At 39.0% G+C, this 21,253-nt stretch overlaps 1 protein-coding gene across 1 annotated transcript in view; it reads left to right on the top strand.

Annotated features, from left to right (window-relative positions):
• DNAH6 (dynein axonemal heavy chain 6) overlaps window positions 1-21,253 on the top strand; it is a 206,828-nt gene that overhangs the window by 58,689 nt on the left and 126,886 nt on the right. Inside the window, exons 33-40 of the mRNA XM_081944223.1 lie at window positions 723-830; window positions 1,755-2,310; window positions 3,370-3,492; window positions 4,092-4,274; window positions 7,524-7,667; window positions 9,319-9,540; window positions 10,427-10,574; window positions 16,834-16,991. Of these exons, the coding sequence (XP_081800349.1) occupies window positions 723-830; window positions 1,755-2,310; window positions 3,370-3,492; window positions 4,092-4,274; window positions 7,524-7,667; window positions 9,319-9,540; window positions 10,427-10,574; window positions 16,834-16,991 (1,642 nt within the window). The remainder of the gene's footprint in view (window positions 1-722; window positions 831-1,754; window positions 2,311-3,369; window positions 3,493-4,091; window positions 4,275-7,523; window positions 7,668-9,318; window positions 9,541-10,426; window positions 10,575-16,833; window positions 16,992-21,253) is intronic.

Raw genomic sequence — 21,253 nt, 5'->3', positions numbered from 1 at the left:
TCCCCCTATAAGTAAATATCCAGGCAACTCTGGCTTGTGTGTGTGTGTGTGTGTGTGTGTGTGTGTTTGTGTGTGTGTGTGTGTACATACACTATATTGCCAAAAGTATTCGCTCACCCATCCAAATAATCAGAATCAGGTGTTCCAATCACTTCCATGGCCACAGGTGTATAAAATCAAGTACCTAGGCATGCAGACTGTTTTTACAAATATTTGTGAAAGAATGGGTCGCTCTCAGGAGATCAGTGAATTCCAGCGTGGAACTGTGATAGGATGCCACCTGTGCAACAAATCCAGTCGTGAAATTTCCTTGCTCCTAAACATTCCACAGTTAACTGTCAGCTGTATTATAAGAACGTGGAAGTGTTTGGGAACGACAGCAACTCAGCCACGAAGTGATAGGCCACGTAAACCCGCCCAAATGCGCTTCTGGAAGAATGGTCAAAAATTCCCATAAACGCACTTCTAAACCTGTGAACAGCCTTCCCAGAAGAGTTGAAGCTGTTATAGCTGCAAAGGGTGGACAGACGTCATATTGAACCCTATGGATTAGGAATGGGATGTCACTTACAGTAAGTTCATATGCGAGTAAAGGCAGTTGAGCGAATGCTTTTGGCAATATAGTGTACATACACACACACACACACCTCTATTTAAACGTTTAATGCAGCTGATATACTAATGTTAATATAAATTTAAAATACTGTTTTCTGTAAACCTAGATCACTAAAGAGAGAGCATCCAAACCTGAATGAAGAAGTTGTTTTAATAAGAGCATTACGAGATTCTAATCTCCCAAAATTTCTTGCAGATGATGCTCTTTTGTTCAGGTACTTTTAAAATTAATTATTACTTTTTATTTCATTTTAAGTTGCACAATAAAATAAAAAAATGAAAACAGGTGGTTTCCTTAAACTCTTAGGAACTTCAAACTGGATCCAGAAACTGTGAATCAATAAATATGCTAAAGAATTGATGAGGTTTGATTCCATTCTTCAGTCCTAGTTAACAATCTTAAAGTCTAGTCTGTATGATTGCAATTAGTTAGTCTACTGTTGTTTCAAAGACAATCCCATAATGACTCTACTGTAATAATCCAAGCAAGAGGTTATCAGAAGCTGGATAGCCATAATAAGAATGCCTTTGTTTATGTTGATTCCAAACACATATATATCTATTAAGCAGATGAAGATTTGCTTAGCTGCAGAATCCTGTTAGACTCTGCACTATAAAGTCACGCAGGGTCATCTTGTGGTGAGATGGACAGCAAACAAATTTCATAAATAAATACTTCTGGGAACAATGTTGGATGAGTGAGTACCTGTAAACTGAAAATCTAGATTTTGTTATGAATATTTCTCATTTCTGACTATCCTCTCTGATATCATATGCCTGACTGCTTCAATTTAGTACATGGAAGTGGCAAGGACAAGGCAATTTTAGACTTAAAAGTTTTGAATCTGGGCTTTTTATTTTTCCTACTGACTGTTTACAACTATCTTGTTATGATCATTTCTGTATTCTGGCCATAGTTGGGGAATAGAGAACCCCCAATCCCAATATGGGTTTTACCCAACCTTGTCTGTCAGCATTTCAATTGAAGGATAGGATAAAGAAAAGGAGAATTAAGGGAATGAACAACTGAATTCAAATCCTCTCCTTATTTGCTTTCTGAAATATTCTCGTCGATAACTTAAATTTTGCACTGGTAGTGTAAATAAATGAGCAAATCTTTTGTGCTTCCTTTCTTTTAGTGGAATTATATCTGACCTTTTCCCTGGAGTCGTAATCCCAGAACATAATTACGGAGTGCTGCAGTCAACAATAGTAGATACCATCCTTGCCAAAGGATTGCAGACCGAAGCTTCTATGATCCGTAAAGTGATTCAGCTGTACGAAACTATGCTGGTAAGGCATGGGGTCATGCTTGTTGGACCAACAGGAGGTGGAAAAACGACAGTTTACCAAATTTTGGCAGATACACTTGGAACTTTACATAAAGCAGGTGAGGACTACCATTTTTTCCAGCCAGTTAAAACATACGTTCTGAATCCTAAATCAATAACTATGGGTGAGCTATATGGTGAAGTTAACAATTTAACCCTGGAATGGAAAGATGGCTTAATGGCACTTAGTGTGCGAGCTGCTGTGGTCGATACCTCTGAAGATCATAAATGGATCATCAGTGATGGACCTGTGGATGCATTATGGATCGAAAATCTGAACACAGTTCTAGATGACAACAAGATGCTTTGTTTGGCTAACAGTGAAAGAATCAAACTCACGCCTTCCATCCATATGATGTTTGAGGTAATTACATTCTTCATTTTAATGGATTTTCTAATGCTATGTTCAGAGTATCACTGGATTTCACTGGGCTTCTTCCAGTGTTTTTCTCAAGAACAGCATCACTGTTCAAATCTTCAAAACTAATATGAGTTGGATAAATGTAGAGGCTTCTTGTCTTATTCAAAATGGGAAAAAAGAGCTCTAACTTTTTCTCTTACATTTTAGCATTGGGGAATCCATTGCTGTTTTTAATTTTTTTCTTTTATATGAGGCAGTAAATGTAGTCTAGCCTAAAATCTTGCTTGTATTGTTATGCAATTGAACAACAATTTTACACCTGGGCTAGATTTGAAGTTTTTTTTTAAATTAGGTATGACTTCATAATATTTTATGACTGTCTCAAGTGTTGTCTCCATTACTGGGAGAAGCTAGTCAGTGTGTGCTATTGACTCAAGCTGATAGGCAGAAAGGAATATCAATAACTTGATGGGAAATAATTTCTTTCCATCCTAAACATTGGTAGGTTTTTATTTTGGGTTTGGTTTTTTTTACAAAAATTGCAAGGCTTGAATAAATATTCCCTTAATATTATTACTGTATTTTAAAAATACTGGAGCCTGAATCCATTACTGGTTTTGTTTTGTTTTGTTACTTTTGCATGATTAGAGGTCCAATAAAGGAGAATATTTGTAGCCCAGGGTTGAAATGAGGAATCCTTGGTGTTAGCTTGCAAACGTTTCACCACCCAGACTAGGTAACATCATCAGTGCTAGTGTGTTGATGATATTACCTAGTTTGGGTAATGAAACATTTGCAAGAAAACCAGCAAGTTCAGAGAGCACCAAGGACCCCTGATTAGAGTTCTTATGAAAGACTTGGAAATTCTTCTTCAGCAGCCTAGCTTTCCTCTTTGCTATGAAATCTAACAATTCCTGCATTTGTCTGAGATTACAGCCTCAATTAACAAAGAAACAGAGATGTTATTTCTGAACCAAAGATACAACTTTATCTGCGTTCCTTTCTTTGCTTAAGAATATGCTGAACTAGAAACAGATGCAGTGTCTACTATATGAATTTTAGGTAGAAGACTTAAGAGTTGCTTCACCTGCCACAGTAAGCCGATGTGGAATGGTATACATTGACCCAGAGGAATTGAAATGGATGCCCTATGTGAAAACATGGCTGGCAGGCCTTGAAGACAAAGTATGTTTTATCTAGTACATAATAATAACTAAGCATTTTGCACATTTTTGTTAAGATTGAATATTCTCTGAGGCCACCTTTTTACAGGCCCTGCATTTGTGGAATACACTGTTCCCAGAGGTGCCCTTGGCCTTTTTTCATCTGGCATCCATGCAGATATTGAATGTTTTTCTTTTATACACATGTCTTTGCTGTTACGTTACATTGGACAATCATCATGTTGTATTTGATAGCCATGGAATTTATTTTTAACATCTATATTGTTGTAAGCTATCCAGAATTTGGGATGGCCAGTATAGGGAAAGGAGGGAGGGCGGGAGGAAGGAAGCAAGAAAGGAGATTCTCAGTTCTCATAATCTGCTTTTTCATTGTTGAAATGGCTTTGTAAAATGGCTTTGGTATCTTCTCTGGGCATACCAGTACCTCCCTTTTCTTTCTCATTTACCCTATTTCAACTCTAGACCTATTAGCATAGGAGACTTTAGAGTGCAATACTATATACACTGATGTATCAGATTTGCTTTCTTCTTATGCAATGTACATTTTTTCTGAGTTGGTGAGGAAGCAACAATTGTACAACAATGTTAATTTTTGTTTAGCTCAATGAAGAAACAAGAACATATTTGTTTGAACTCTTTTCTCGTTATGTTGACGATGGCCTAAAATATATTCACAAAAAGTGTTCCCAAGCCATAACACAAGTGAGCATCAGTAAAGTTGTTACTCTTTGCTGTTTACTGGAGTCATTACTTCTTGGAAAGTCAGGACCCAACATGAACTTGGTATGTCTGTTTGTTTTACCCTTTGTATAGTTCCTCTTTCTTTTTCCTACATGGTGGGATTTTCTAGGTCTAAAAGAAATAGAGGAAAATTTTAATGTATTCCCGTCTTATTCTATTCTAAAGTTAGCCTACCGCTTATATCCACTCATTCAGCAACTGCTCAAAATTACGGGAGTGCTGAAAAAAATGGACTTATGACCAATCTTCATTTGTTAGTTCTGTCCATTGCAGCACCTCATGGTCACGTGATCACAATCTGGGCACTTGGATGCCCAGATTGCAAGTACAGTGGAGCAGTGGGTCACAGCTGCTGACAAGAAAAGTTCCAAGTTCCTCCTATAAATCGCTCCTGCTTCCTTTTTCTCCTGTGAAAGAAGCAGCAGAGGATCTCATACTCAGTTGACTCCCCATCTGCCTACACTCTATAGCAGCGGCCCTCAGGGGCACCAGGGACCGGTTCTATGGAGAGAGGTTTTCCCACAGACTGGAGGGAGCATGGTTTCGTGTGCTGCCTGCATCTCACGGATGGGGGCTTGGCTTGTTTGCATGGCCTGATTTCTGGCATGCCACAGACTGGTGTCGGTCCAGAGACCGGGGGTTGGGGACCCATGCTCTATATAGCATGCGCCCCCCTGTAGTCTGCAGCACATACTCATCTGTACCACTTCCACCAATAACCTCTGTCGACCTTTCCAATGCCTCCAAGGCCTCTGTTGACCCTTGTGGCCTCCAATAACCCACACAAAGCCTCTGTTCACCTGCCCAAGTTCCATGGTGTTTGTCCATGAAATTTCACCCTCCCCTTCCACCTAGCACTCCTGCACTCCTTGCTTGAGACTGCTGCCTTTTCCCACGTATGACAAACATGGTCCAGTGGTTTTGATGGCAACCAGGAGTTTAGGGATTACTGTCAGTAAATGATGTGGACACATTATGTTGCACTTTACAGCGTAATGTAGGGGGGAAACATACATTAGAAGTATCAAGCACTGTTTACCAAACCTGCTTGAATATAGTTGTAGTACATTTCTTAAGATTAGGTGTGGAACAAACTTCACAAGCCTCTCTCTTCATCTAGAATACCACTGTTTAAAAGACATTTCCATTAAGACCTGTTTCAATGATTTTTAAGAGCAACAGTACATGGAAAATAGCTTCACTTTTTGATTTCAAAGAAATACAGAGTATCACAGACATCTGTTTAATATTTCCATGATGGTTTGCTCTATAGAAGCCAAGAATCCCCCCCTCCAAAAAAAACCCCCATCTCAGAATTATGATAGCAGTATTTTCTATTTTTAATATAGCAGTGATGTTTCTGCCTGAAGCATTACCGGTATATAGAGGAAGCCTATTGTAGTAGTGATATTAACTTGTTGCTTAAAAAGGTATAAAATTAGACAGCTAGCTATAGAGATACATTCTGAATGTAACAATTTGAAGTCATGTATGTGTAAATGTACATGTTCACCTTCATGAAAATGCATTCACTTGTGGTGGAATGACAGGCTCATAATAATGATAATGCTAGATAACGTACTAGGAAACACAAAATGCAGAGATACCCTTTCAGTAAGTTCTTTTCTGATACTTTTTAAGTGAGAAGTGTATGGAACATTAAGCAAGGATCTCATCTGATCTCGACACCCGATTTCCTGCTAGCTTTCCCACTGACTTTGCTTGTGGGAAGCTGGCAGAAAACATTGGAAATTGTGATCATGTGGTTATAGCTCATTTGCAATTTCATAATTGGAATTCGGATCCCAAATGCCCAGATCATGATCATGTGACTGCAGCAACAGCCAAAAACTCTAAAGATCAATTATAATTACCACTCATTCAGTGCAAATTTGAACAGTAAATGAGTGAATGGTAATTAAATGAAGACCACCTGTATCCAAGCAGGCAATTCCAAATATGCACTGACATTTTTGTTCTAGGAGAAACTTACTGGAAACCTGTGAATGTATAGATTAAGTTTGATGAATTGTCAGAACTCATTTTTCCTTAAAATTTTTCAGTTCATCTCATTTTAATTGAATTTTCACGTCAACTCTTCAGACTATATTTGCATGAAACATGCCCCATTTATGATTAAGTGTGAACTTGTGACTATTGATTCTATCCTTTTTGACACCACTCTCAAATGCCTCTTGTGGGTATAACACACAGTGTTACAGAAACAAATCTAAAATTGGGTTATTTAAGTGTATTTCTTCTGTTATTAGTGAATGGAAACGAAAGCAGTCAACTTTTCTTGGGCTCAGGACTATAGTTCCTATTTCTATCCTGTAGGTGAGCCACAAGCTGGTAATATTATGATTAAGTTGGATTGGTTTGGGGGATGGGGTTAATTTGTGAAATTGATTAGATTAGCTCAAGGCATCCCTTTAATTTTTCAACCACCTTAAAATGGGAAAAACCAGGCCAATATTTAGGTATGCAAATATCTTTGGTTAAAGACTGCCCTGTTTGTTCATTTGAACTTATGACAGCATCCCCGTGGTCACATGATTACCTTTCGGATCTTCACAGCTGGCTTCTGACATGATAAGATAACCCAATGGGGAAGCCAGCAGGAAGTCGCTTGTGCTTATCCATTTAGGGTGATTCTTTTAGTAACTGAACTAATATTGTCAATCAGGCATAGACACATTATATGTCACTTAACAACTATATTGCTAGTCTGAATTGTGGTACTGAAGTGAGGACTACCTGTATTTTGAATGATTATTTATGGAGTATTATTAATCCTTTTAGCACCAGTTTTGCTCCTTGAAGTCCCCAGAACTCTGAGGAGATCTGCAGATGTTTAAAGCTATATTGGTTTAGATTAAACTCAAAATTTCAATGGCAGCATTTGGGAATAAAATACCAAAAGTTACATGATTATGCTTTGTGAATTGTTCAGGATGAATGTATTGTAGAAATGCATTATAACTCTTCTGGATATTGTGAATGTTAGTTATTTGTGAATTAATGTATTTAAAAAATCTAGTATATTTGTTCATTAGGGAATGGTGCTTAAATATTATAAAATATGAATATAATGTGCACTTGTTTTTGCTCTATTTTTCTTTCTCAAAATACGTGGAGTAGATATTTCTTAAAGTAATCTGCCATTTACCGGGGAAGATAAATTTAAATTTGCAAAATTCATATTCCTCAAGGATATTTTTCTTATACTTTTTTCTATCAAAATCACCTTTGTAGTCACCTAACCTTAATAATCTTTTCCTATCTATACAGGAACAATCACGGTTAAATTCTCTTGTGTGCCAGACCTTTGTCTTCTGTTATTTGTGGTCTATGGGTGGAAATGTAATGGAGAATTGTTGGGATGCTTTTGATACATTTGTAAGACAGCAATTTGAGGATAACCCTGATGCCAAGGTATGAAATATATTGTGGGAATAATTCATTGGCATTTGTGGTAATGCTTTTCATTATCATGGGGCAATAAAACAAGAGAAATGTTTCCTTTACTTCAACCTATAAAAAAAGATATTAACAAGTGTTTCTCTATTCAGATATACCCCAAACAAGCATTCCTTTAGGCTTGGAATGTGCAAAATTCCTATTTGGGAAGGGAACATTCTGGAACTTTCTCTGTAGATCTTGCTAAACCTCCTCTTGAACTGGAGGTGACCAGTAAATTCCCTGAACTGGAAATTTTTAACATGTTCTGGACCAGGTCCCTAACCTGTTTCAGGGCTGGATCAGCCTGGCTCATCTTGAATTGCTTCTGCTTTGAAGGATGGGAACCACCCCTGGAATGGCATTTTCAAAAAGTATTTTGCCATGGCCTGGAGGGAAATGGAATATTCCATCCTCAAATGATGAAACACATATCAGTACTTTGAACCTTTTCCTATATGCACCTAACCATGTACCGGCAGACTTTTTTTTTTCTGCTGTGTCTTAAGATCAGCTTTCACCTCCTCCTCCACTGAACCAGAAAACATAGCTGAAATCATCTCTCTTTCCCTTTGGCTTCTGGACCCAGCTCTCTAGGGCTATTATAATTTAGACAATAAGAGATTTCAGCTTTGTTAATTGGGGTGTTCCTCATAATGAGGTCTCCAAACATATCTGTGGCTCAGAATCCTAGATCAGCTACTTTTAAAACAACAAGTTGACTAGACTGAACCTTTGTTTAAAGGTAGGCTAAACACAGCAGACAGGAATGGCATGGTGATTGTTCCATGAAGTAGCAGAGAGAGAAGTGGCTGATTCTTTCTCTTGGTTTATCTTCTGAAAACACACCCCACCTCCACCCAATCTGTGCCTGTCAGCTCTTTTTCGGGTTTGCTGGCAGGGGCTGATGTTAAAGAATCAGCTTCCCCATTTTCTGCCACTTCTGCCAGCATTTGCTGCTGGTTTCTGGGAGGTAAGAGAGAGAAGAGGAAAGCAAGGTGATTTTACTCTATTTACCTTCCAGATCTCACAGTAAATAAAAGTACAGCACTTATGGCATCATTGATATAATTTTCTGTCGTCTGAAAGACTGATAGACAGCATTCAATACAATACAACAATACAATACAATACAATACAATACAATACAATACAATACAATACAATAGTAGAGTTGGAAGGAACCTTGGAGGTCTTCTAGTCCAACCCCCTGCCTAGGCAGGAAACCCTATACCGTTTCATTCTTGGCTCTTAGACTCTGTAAGATTTATTATTGGTCTAAAACCTAAGTAAACCCCATGTACAACAACCGGCAAACATGTGAAATAAATAATGTTTTCCTTGATTATTTGCTGATTCAAAATGCATAGTATAATACTTGCATTAAATATTTTTTAATGGTAAATTCTGAGGATAATGAAAAAAATTCTGCTTTCATTATTAGAGAGAAAAACCGAAAAATGTAGTACGGTAGTAGTTTCTGCTAGTTTATGGATCAAAGAATCTGAGCAATTTATGATTTAAACTCCTATATCTGTATTAATAGAACGTTTCCCATTTTCCTTTATGTTCCATTCTTTTCTCTTGGTCCTTGGTAGAACATTAACATGATTGTTTTACCTTCTAGCTCCCAACTTCTGGTGATTTGTGGAGTCTTTACATTGATTATGATACAAGACGCTTGGATCCTTGGGAGCGAATTATACCAACCTTTAAATACAAAGCGACAGTTCCATTTTTCGAAATGCTTGTTCCTACCACTGACACTGTACGCTATGGGTTTCTAATGGAAAAATTGCTAGCTGTCAAACATTCCGTGCTCTTCACAGGAATTACTGGAGTTGGCAAGGTAAGAAGTATTGGATTACACAGTGAAATTATTTGGTTTTGCGGGGGACGGGGACCCAGGAGATTTAAGAGGACCTATTAAAAACATTTAAAGATATGTTCATCAACGCATTCTTTGACTAAGGCCCAATCTAATTATGACTCCCACCATACATTTGGGTGTTGTGTAATTGTTCTTTATTTAACAAATAACAGCAGAAGGGATGTAAGCCAAATAAGGCATTTTCTATAGAGAAGACTTGAACATTTTTTCCTACTGTAGGCCTAACTCAACCCTTTTCTTCCCATTTCTGTAATTAGCCATTCTGTTGCAACACTAGTCAGACACACACACACACACACACACTTCCTTTGGATGTGTGCCATGACTTTGCACAAACATCCCAAAGCTGCAGAACTTGCAGCAAATTGGCACGAAACTCTCACCCCTCTTCCTCAATTTGACAAAAGCAGCCAGGAGCAGGAGACCCATCTGTAGGCAACACCAAGTTTCCCCGGCTTGAAGTTAACTTTAGAAATTTCCAGAATGTGTTAAGGATTACAGGAAGAATAATAGTTTCTATATTTTGGGAAATTAATTCTCTGTTACAAGTATAACTTCATTATAAAGGTTACAGTATCTCCTGATCACCTAAAAAGGAAGAAGGAAAACAAATGCAATATAAACATTTTGAAAGACTTTGTTTAGTGAGAATGAGAAAAGAGGAGGAAAAAAACATGCATGTGAACATTTTTGTGGCCCATAGAAATGGAAGAAACGTGATTGGGAAATGTAATACTGCTCATAGGATTCTGTAGTCTGCTCCATGTGTAGCACTATAGTAAATATTAGAGGGAATTACGGTATCTACATGTCCTTTTATTTCTCTACCTTTTCTTTTACAAAGTCTGTAGTTGCAAGATCACTGCTTAACAAAATACAAGATGAAGCCGGCTACGTTCCTGTTTACTTAAATTTCTCTGCTCAGACTTCTTCAGCCAGGACACAAGAGATTATAGAATCAAAATTAGAAAAAAAAAGAAAAAACATTTTAGGTAAAGATAAATAATCACACTCTTTTTCTTGTACTTGATTATTTTGTTTTTGATTTTCTTTTTATTTGGTTTGCTTATCTACGTAGCACTTGATCACCTAACAGAATTTGAAGACAATTAGCTTTCTGATAAGGGGAATTCATTAATACTCTTCCTGTTTCAGATATGAATGGGAAACAATATAGTTGTACCTCAAAGTAACAGCAAAAGGAAAACTGACTTGAAATATGAATATAGGTTTCAATATTATATTGTATGCTTCTCTCACAAGAGGGCACTATTGGCATTTGAGAAATCTAATATATTCATCTTATTACCTATGTTCTATCATATTAACCTGAGTTTTTGCTTAATGGGGATTTTTCAGTCAGCCTCTCTCTTCCTTGAATCAAGCAGGAATTCCCAACTGCTGATGCTTATCAAATATGTTTCCCTTCCATGTTTATAAAATAATGTTAAAATTATACCGAAGTGCAATTTCTGTGAGACTAAATACAAACACAATTGCATATAACCATCCAGATTCTCTGGCTGCATGTCGCTCAACCCTGAATAATATGGATATATGTGGGAAATGGACAACCCAGCCCCTCCACCTTTTAAATGTTAGAATATGCCATGATTGAAAGCTTGGATTCGAATGAATAATTAAGTTTTTTTTTTGTAGAAATAATAGAATAACATTTGGGGGAGATCTTGCAGGTCTTCTAGTCCAACACCCTGCTGAAGAAGGAAACCCTATACCATTTTAGACAAATAATCATCCAATTCTTCTTTAAAATCTCCAGTGTTGGAGCACCCACAACTTCTTGAGGCAAGCCGTGCCACCGATTAATTGTTCTCACTGTCAGGAAATTTCTCCTTAGTTCTAAGTTGCTTCTCTTCTTGATTACTTTCCATCCATTGATTCTTGCCAAGCCTTCAGTGCTTTGGAGAATAGACTGATCCCCTCTTCTTTGTGGCAACCCCTGAGATATTGAAACAACGCTATCATGTCACCCCCTAGTCCTTCTTTTCATTAAACTAGACATAGCCAGTTCCTGCAATCGTTCTTCATATGTTTTAGCCTCCAGTTCCCTAATCATCTTTGTTGCTCTTCTCTGCACTCCTAGAGTCTCCACATCTCTTTTTATATCATGGCGACCAAAACTGGTTGCAATATTCCAAATATGGTCTTACCAAGGCATTATAAAGTGGTATTAACACTTCACATGATCTTGAATCTATTCCTCCTTTAATGTAGCCTGGGACTGTATTGGTTTTCTTGGCAGCTACAGCACACTGCTGGCTGATATTTAAGTGGTTGTCTACTGGGAGTCCAAGAACCCTGTCTCAGTTGCTACTATTGAGCAAGGTACCACCTATTCTATACCTGTGCATTTGGTTTTTCTTGCCTAAATGTAGAACCTTACTTTTCTCACCATTGAATTTAATTTTGTTAGATAGGGCCCAGTGTTATGTGTTGTTCTGTGTTGGGTCTTTTCTTCATGCTCTGTATCAATCTTTTCAAAAGGTGTGTTCAGGAGAAAAAGTATTTTGCTTTCTAACCTAAACATTGGTTTGGCCATATATCTATTATGAAATTTTTTTAAAGGATAGAATTATGTGCCCCCCTTTCCCTTCAACAGAAATGTCAAAATAAACTATATTTCTTCACAAAATTCCTTTATAGATTCATGTACTTCGCCAGGACCCATGGGATTTGCTCCCTAGAGCAGCTTTTCCCTAGATAAATCTGAATTGCAATTCCCTATGTTCGCTGCTGGGAATTCTAGGATTTGCAGCACCGAAAGATCTGATGTTCTCCAGGTTGGAGAAGCCTGCCTTAGATGCAAGTAATTATACTGCTTTATAGGTAATGCTAAAGGCAGTTTAGATTTTTTTTAAAATTGCTGTGCAGAGCTTTCTTCAGCTCTGATGATCATAGGCTACCACTCATCTTCCGTTGGCTTCACCCCATCAAAATTTCCAAGGCTTGCTTTTGTTCTCTACTTTTAACAACATATTGCTAGAAGAGAACATAAAGCTGATTTACTGCTTTTGTTAGGCTATTTATTTTACATATTATTTATGTTTACCTGCCTCCTTGTTGACAATGCGCTCTGACATACCTGATTTTAGCTTTAAACTTACTGGTGGACTTTGTCATAGTTCTCTCCAATATTCACCAGAAAATGGAAGATAAATACCATTATATCCAGTAGATAAAATAAATCTATTATTGCTAGTCCTACCAAAGCATTGATACAGAACATCTGACAATTTCTGTTTCAAGAGTCAAATTAACAGTTAATTTAATTAATTTTTGTACACTGTCCAGAATCCCTCTCTGGGGGAGATGGGTAGTTCGGAACTGTAAACAATTTTTTAAATAAATAAGTAAATAAATAATCTCACAGTTGTTCTGAAAATGGTACACTAGCATTTTTCATTTTAGTGTAAAATCACAGTACCTGTTTGGATTCTATAAAACGTATCGATTTCTTCACTGCTCAAAAGAAATATCCTATCTTAGCATACAACACAGTTGTATGCACTGTGATTATCTTTTAATATCAGCCTCGTCCCTTATTACTATGCTGCAACACCACAGTATGAAGCGGTATATAAGTACTATTGCAATGCTAATATACTATAAAATGTCTGATTTAAACAAAATGTGTTATTACAACATGGTCTATATAAAGTTGGTGTAAGGCTAGAAATAGGGAATTCTCCCTTAGACATAAAGACAGCTGGGTGATCTTGGGCCAATCATTGTCTCTCAGCCTAAGGAAGAAAACAATAGCAACCCACTTCTGAAATCTTGTCAAGAAAACTGCAGGGACCTGTTCAGGCAGTCACCAGAAGTCAACACTCATTCAAAACTGCGCGCGCACACAAAAGTAGCCTTCCCCAATAGGATGCCTTCCATGTATTTCTATTATATATAATCACTAAACCAGCATGGTCAACAGTTGGGGACTGGGAAAATCAAAATCAGATAATGTATTTCTGAACTACTTAATTTGAGAAAACTGAAATAGAGGCATGCATTTTGAGGAGGAGCTAAGGATTAAAACATTGGGCAGGAAAGAACCAAGCAACCTAGAAAGGTGTGCAAAACTGTAAGGCTGCCAGAAAAATGCAGTGGGTACAAAAACAAATTCCAAATTGTTAGAGAGCTTGGAGGACCGAATCTGATAGCTATGAACTATTGACCATAAGGAGAAAATTGTAGATGGAGAGGTAGGGATTTACTCTCTGGGCTTTCTTTGTTCAACACTCTATTGCTTTTTATCTGAAAGACAGTTAATCTGAGATCCCTTCAATTCTGACTTCTGTGCATAGGTTCTTTTCCTACTACAATGTAGTTATCCAAGGGCCAGGCTTTGATTAGCCCTATAATGTATTTTCTATAAATACATTATCTATTATAAATTACAATCCTACTTTCTGATGCAGCTGTCAATCTTGGGTCACTAATACTTGCTCAGGTTAAGTTCCCACTCTCAGAAACGATTGTATAGACACCTGTAGAACACTCCAGTCTCCAATACAAATTACTAATGTTTATGATTGTCCTCTTTTCCAGAATTTTTGCTCTTGTTGTTTGACTGTGTCCCAGTGATTTTAGGCAGCGACTTTTTAATTTTAAAAAGTAATTGCTATATTTCTTTCATTTCACCTTCACCTTTATTTTATTATTGTAAAGATGGTATGGGCAGGGTGTGTGTGTGTGCAAAGCAGAAATTCACATTAGAAGACCAACTCTGCCCTGAATGGCACCATATCATTTTTTTCCCCTTTAGGAAAGCTGTATGCCTTACTTCAATATTTTCTGGAAGATCAGTTAGTTCTCAGATGTGGAAGCCCACTCTGTCAAATATATAGTGGTTGGTGGTGTTAAAGTCTTGTTTGACAAACTGAATTCTTCTGATATCCATGACTTTAATGCTTGGGCTTATTGAGAACTATGTGCAGTAAGGCAAAAAGGCTTCTCATTTGTTGAAAGTAGCCTTTTAGATGCAATTATTGATGATAGAATTGTGTGCATTCAGAAGCAATATGCTTGATTTAATAGTTTCCCACTGTGATTTGCTTGCCTTCTGATCCTCATCCCTTCGGTGTAACCTCTTTAAGGTTCTTTTGTTGTCCAGTCAATCTCTTCCATTTTTCCTACTAAGGAAGCCCTATTAAGGATATGATAAGCTTTCTTTGCAACTGCTTCTTCTGCAGAAGGGATGTTAAAACATTGTCATATATCTTCATCCTGTTTGGCAATTGCCTCACTTCAGAGAGGCCTCCGCAGGTTTTTACTACAGACAACTGTTTAGTAACCATTATATCACTCCTGATTAGAATACTAATGGTCATTACCCCAAATTGGTTTTTGTAGGCTGTTCCCTTTCTGCCTTTGATAAAGCTTTACTCTTTTCTGATTCAAAAATGCAGAATTAGTGATAACGTATGTCCATTTTTACTTAGAACTGATTGTCTGATCTTGCTCAAACTCTTTTGCACATAGTCTTTTACACAGATATTTGCTCTAAGATAGTCATTTTACTTTTGCTTAAAAAAACCACTAAATATCTCTACAGCTACAAATCAGATATTCTTGTATTTTCTGAGTAAATGTTTTGAAATGTTAGTAAAATATATATCTCTGAGAACTTCCTCTCTGTTCGCTGGCAGTTTATGCGATGGAATGTAATGAGATGGATCCCCAGGAGAGAGGGGTTGCATTCCAGAAAGTAAGAGGCAACTTAGCCTAGATATCATGTGTGAGATAAAGAGGACAAAGACAGTGCCTTCCTAATAGTTCTCAAGAGTATATTGTAAATGCAGATGGTAGAATCCTTAGTCTGGCAAGGTTTTGTCTGTAGGTGTGAAATAATGAAGAACTCACCTTGGAAGAATTGCCACATGTCCTTTTTTATTTTCGGCCTGACGGTTCATTTGTTGTCCTCTTGGTATTACAGATAGTCCTCAACTTATGACCACAATTGAGCCCAAAATTCATGTTGCTAAGTGAGAAATTTGTTAAGTGAGTTTTGCCCCATTTTACAACTTTTCTTGCCACATTTGTTAGTGAATCACTTCAGTTCTTAAATTAGTTATACAGTTGTTAAATGAATCTGCTTGTCAGAAGGTGATCATGTGACCCCAGGGCACTGCAACCGTCATTAACGTGAGTCAGTTGTGTAGTAGCCAAATCTAAATCATGTGACCATGGGAATACTGCAACGGTCATAAGTGTGGAAAATGGTCATAAGTCACTTTTTTCAGTGCTGTTGTAACAGTCACTAAATGAACTGTTGTAAGCCGAGGACTATCTGTAGAGTAATATGGAAATCATTCAAACCTTGCCCACAATTAAAATTCTCAATTCATTTAGAGATGAAATCAGACCATAGAAGAAGTAAACTGGATCCATCCTTCCTGGGGTTTTTCACAAGATTAAAAAAAAAAGCTGTGTCCAAGTATTTGCTTCCTAAGGAACTGTCCTGTTTTCATGTTAGGGCAATATCTTGTCTTCTTTCTTTTGTTTGCCAAACCCCTTTCACAACAAGAAATGACATTTTTAATCCATTATTCGTAGACTTATCAAAATCCTTCCTTAATGTTTTTGGGTAGCAAATACTTAACACACATGCCAATAAGCTGGCCAACCTGCCTTCTGCATGCATTTGCCTTATTCCTCTGGGTCAAGCAAGCTTCTGCTATATTGATTTCCCGGGGGAACTGCATTGCCTGACATTTGTCAAATAGCTAACTATCCATCTTCTCTTAACACTGCAGATTAGAAACTAGAGCACAGACAGATGCTGGTTTCAGATGGACAGTCTTCAATAACCAGTCTGCCTTCCATCAGCAAGCATAAATGTGCGGTAAATGGGAGAAAGAGACTGGCTATTTCAAGTGTGGCTCTTCAAAATGATGGTGTGTGCTTTCACACAATCTACCCGCCATCCTTTTTCAGGCATATTTCTTTTCAGCCTACTGTGAGAACAGTAGCCTCACTTTCTGCCTTATATGGCATCTGTTTATGCTCAAGGACCTAAATGGAGCTTCACAGAATTTGTGGTAGGGCTTACTCCTGTGGAAAGCTTTATTTTAGGATTTTTCAACATTGCTAAGTATAAACAAACATTTGAAGAATCAGGATTGTAGCGTTAGCAGAATTAATGCACACCAAAATACTAAATATTTGATGTATGCATCTTTATTCTATGGCAAGGCTTACCAGCAGTGGCTTCTTTACTCATGTATTGTTTAGGAGCACCAGGGAAAAAAAGAGTGGTCATTTTTGTGGATGATTTAAACATGCCGAAACTGGATCGTTATGGCTCACAGCCCCCTATTGAACTACTTAGACAGTACCAAGACTTTGGAGGATTCTATGACCGAGATAAACTGTTTTGGAAGGAAATCCATGTAAGTCTATTTTCAGTGCCTCTGACTGTTCTAATTCCATCTTTCATTAGAGACATGCTATAAATAGTGCTAATTACAATCCTCCTTCCCAAGGGCTGGATTCCGATGCATGTAGCGTTTTGAGGCTTGTTGTTTCTGTAAGACATTCTTCACTCCAGTTCATACAAGCAAGGAACACTGTGGCATATAATGGAGGCTTTGCCCTGTAGAACAAGCTGTTAATTTATTATTGTTCTCTCTGTATATCTATGCCATATTTTTGTGTCACAGATTTACCAAAAAGTGTCATTAATTTGGAAGATTTCCCAACTGTTGTTGTTGTTCTTGTTATTATTTAAATAACAGCCCAACTCCCAAGGATTGTAAACAATTGTAGCAGCAGGAGAAAGAGGGTAAATTTGGAGAGAAGCTATGGTCATAACAGAAATTGTGAACATTCCCTTTCCCTTTGCAGGCATGTGTATTACCTCCACATCCCGTTCCTCCATCTGGAAGCTCAAATATTGTTTCATCTGATATTTTCTTTTCAGTGTATGTTTGGTCCAGGTATCATATCGTGCCATATCAATCTGCCAACACTCAGGGAGAAAATGGCTGCTTTTCAGAGGTGCATTCTTTAGCAATTTTTGGTCTAACATGAACATCAAAAAGGTTATGTTAAACCTGTATAAGGCCTGGGGCTCCTATTTTGATGTGTAATCCTTCAATTTATGCTCCAAAATGGACTGTAAATGGGCGTTGGTTACTCACCTGATATGCCCCTTCTCCAAATGGTGGAGACATCATCCAGACATGGGGTATTCCAGCCAGTGTCCAATAGGACTGGGTCTACCAAATTGACAAGTCTCGCCCTCCATGCTAGCCTCTTCAGCTTAGACGAAGGCAGAATAAAGGTAGACTTCTGTGTCAACTTCTGATAAAATATGTGATCTCTCCTTGTCAAGGCAAAAAACAAAGATTGGTCCGAACAAAACTCCCAGGGTGGGGCTAGATGATGCCTCCACCATTTGGACAAGGGGTGTATCAGGTGAGTAACCAACGCCCATTCTCCCAGTAGGTTGAGACATCATCCAGACATGGGACATACCAAAGCCTAATCTGTCCCATGGGAGGGAACAGAGTAGGGATTTAAGAATCTGGTTGAGCCACCACCCGCTGCAATACTCGCCAGCCGAAGGCTGCATCTGCCAACGCATATCTGTCTAGCCTGTAGTGGCGGATGAATGGTGATGGCGTTGTCCACGTGGCCGCCAGGCAGATCTCCTCCAAGGGAGCCTGAGATGACCAGGCAGCTGAAGTGGCACGCTGAGTGTGGAGTGTGCCGTGATTTGTTGTGGAACCGGAATAGATAGAGCATATGTAGGCTCTGGAAATCACTGAGCGAACCCAACGTCCAATATCTGTAGAAGAAGCCTTGAACCCCTTCTTACCTCCAGGTTGGAAATGTACAAAGAGGGCCTCTGAACGTTGGAATTCTGCCATGTGCTTGATGTATACACGCAAGGCCCCACGCACATTGAGGCAGTTTCATTTGCATTCTAGACGATGTAATGGTTTGGGACAAAAGTCAGGAAGCACCAATTCTTGTGCTCTATGAAATACTGAGTTTACCTTAGGAATGAAAGTAGGGTCCAGGCGGAGGATGACTCTGTCAGGATGAAATATGCATAAGTCCTGTCTGGTAGACAATGCTGCTAGTTCAGAGACACGCCTGGCTGTAGTGACTGCAACAAGAAACACAATCTTGATTGTTAGATGGTACAAAGATGCCGAATGTAGAGGCTCAAATGGAGGCCCTGTTAAGGCATCCAAGACCTTGGCAATGTCCCAAGAAGGAAACCTATGTATAGGAGGAGGCATGAGATTGGTAGCGCCTCTAAGAAATTGCCGAATAAGAGGCTGATGTGAGAGTGGCTTGGAAGCCTCGATGGACAGAACTGAGGACAATGCCGCCACCTAACGACATAGCGTATTTGGAGACAGTCCCTTGTCAAGTCCCAGATGAAGGAACTGAAGTACATGGAGGCCTGCAAAGGCGAAATTCGTTGTAGCTGACACCAGGAAGAGAATGTCAGCGTTCCAAATACCATGCATGAAATCAATCAGAGACCAAGGCAGAATCATCCTTAAAGTTCCAATTTAATCATACAGGCAAGTTAGCACGTCTATGGAATTCCAACTCTGATCTTCTTCCTGGAATTCCACCCAGTTGAAAGTTCATGATCTTATCCCCACACCCACAAATCCATTACATGTTCCAATCATCATCTTCCACGCTGGCATCTACACCCCTCTGCTTCCGGTCAGGTGTCGAGGTGTGGAGACAAAAGATGACCTTGAGCTTCTAGAAAGAATGACAACAAAACATTCCACAATCCTACTCCTTTCTATTCCCCACTCCCAACTACTACACTAATGAAACAGCATAGGAAATTATAAGAAAGTGTGGCAGGCCAAAGATCCTAAAAGAAACATAACTACAGGCCTGACAGAGAATGGAATCCAAGTGGCGTCATAAATGCTATTAGTGGATGCACACCCAAAATTTTCCCGCAAAAATTCTCCTCAGAGATGGCCGCCTGGAATCTTCGAGTCCTCTGAGGGACTGGAAAGGCGAACCGGCAATGCCGGCTATTTCGCCACGACCTCCTGATCGTTTGAGGCTGCAAATCGCTAATGCGACAAACCAGCAGCCCTAGGCCTGAGAAAGGAAGCTGCGGCTCCAATAGCGATTCCGGCGTGACTTGGTGGCAACAAAGCAGCGTCAGCGGCGGCTGAAGATGGAGGCTGATGACAGGCCATCTTTCGGCCAAAAGTCCAGAAGCCAAAACGATCCAGAGAGCTGATGAACCGCAATGAAGTGCCTGTGGAACGAAGCGAGGTGCACAAGCGGCAAGGAACTGCCAGAGGGAACAACCCGTGTGCAGAATCCCCTCAGAAAGCCGCTAGGGCCTGGGAATAAATCCCGCCCTACAAACCTCCTCACCAAACAGCAAATTTAACAATTTAGAATTTAGGATAGCCAATATATCGAATAAAAACGAATTTATCAATTTAACCACTTGCAAGAAACAAAACTGACGGAGAGATCACCAGACACAGCCAGTCCAATGGAAATGGATTGAGTCTAAGCTGGAGAGGCTAGCACGGAGGGCGGGACTTGTCAATTTGGTAGACCCAGTCCTATTGGACACTGGCTGGAATACCCCATGTCTGGATGATGTCTCCACCTACTGGGAGAATGTTCAGTGTTGGCTACCCGGTGACCTCCATTACTAGCATACATCTCTTAGCCCTAAGACAAAATATCAGGTTGGATCAGATATAACTAGCCGGAGGGACCCTCAGGAGAAATGGAGGCAGGAATGATACATTATTTCCTTTTTTTCCCCAGGAAAAGCAACCATGTGTTATAAACTATTCTGTTTCAGAGAAAAAGCTCTTAATGTTATTATCTCCTGGGCGCTTCTGTGTCCTGGCATGTCTGGGCTGCCTTAAGGCCTAAAAGCTATTTACGTCACCACAGGTGCCCAGTGCTTCCCAATCCTTCACCTCATTACCATGTGAATGATTAGGATGGAAAGGAGAATGGGTGAAGGTGACCTCCCTCGTGTGCCCTTTTTTTCAGTGTGATTGGATTTCCAGACCTGTATCAGAGTGCACATGACAATTACAGTGGAAAGGAGCACGATGAAATAGTGAATGTGCTTGATCTTTGTATGCTCTCTTCTCCCAGGCGATCATATCCTTGGCAAACTGCCAAATAATATGGGGAGCTTACCAGGAATGCAGCTGTACCTTGCCAGAAGTACACTGCTTGCAGCTTGACATGCAGCTAAACCAACTATCCTCCAATAAAACACACTGGATGCTTTATTAAAGGAACAGGATAGTTGAAACTGGGAAAATAGAAATACATACAAAAATGAATGAATGAATGAAGTTCTTGATTCTTCTGTTTCCTTCTGAATGTTAAAGGAAATGGAGTCTGATTTCCCAGGATGCACTTGTTTTGGGAGTGAGGGTTCATGGGTAGATGACCCTTAAATGGGTGGGTGAGCTTCCAAACAATACAGATTGGTATTTGGCCCTGCCACTAGATGGGGATAGAGAACAACAACAGTATGTACACAAATTATATGCTGGCCATGACATACTATATATTCCAAGATAATGTTTCTGTTGGGACTATTAGTAAACTAAGTGCCTATGCACACATGAACAGAAGGCCAGAAATAGCCTTTGAAGCAGACTAAGACAGG

The sequence above is a fragment of the Natrix helvetica genome, assembly GCF_964273705.1.
Source record: "Natrix helvetica genome assembly, chromosome: 2".
Taxonomy (NCBI): Eukaryota; Metazoa; Chordata; class Lepidosauria; order Squamata; family Natricidae; genus Natrix; species Natrix helvetica.
This window is presented reverse-complemented; position numbering and strand designations above follow the sequence as displayed.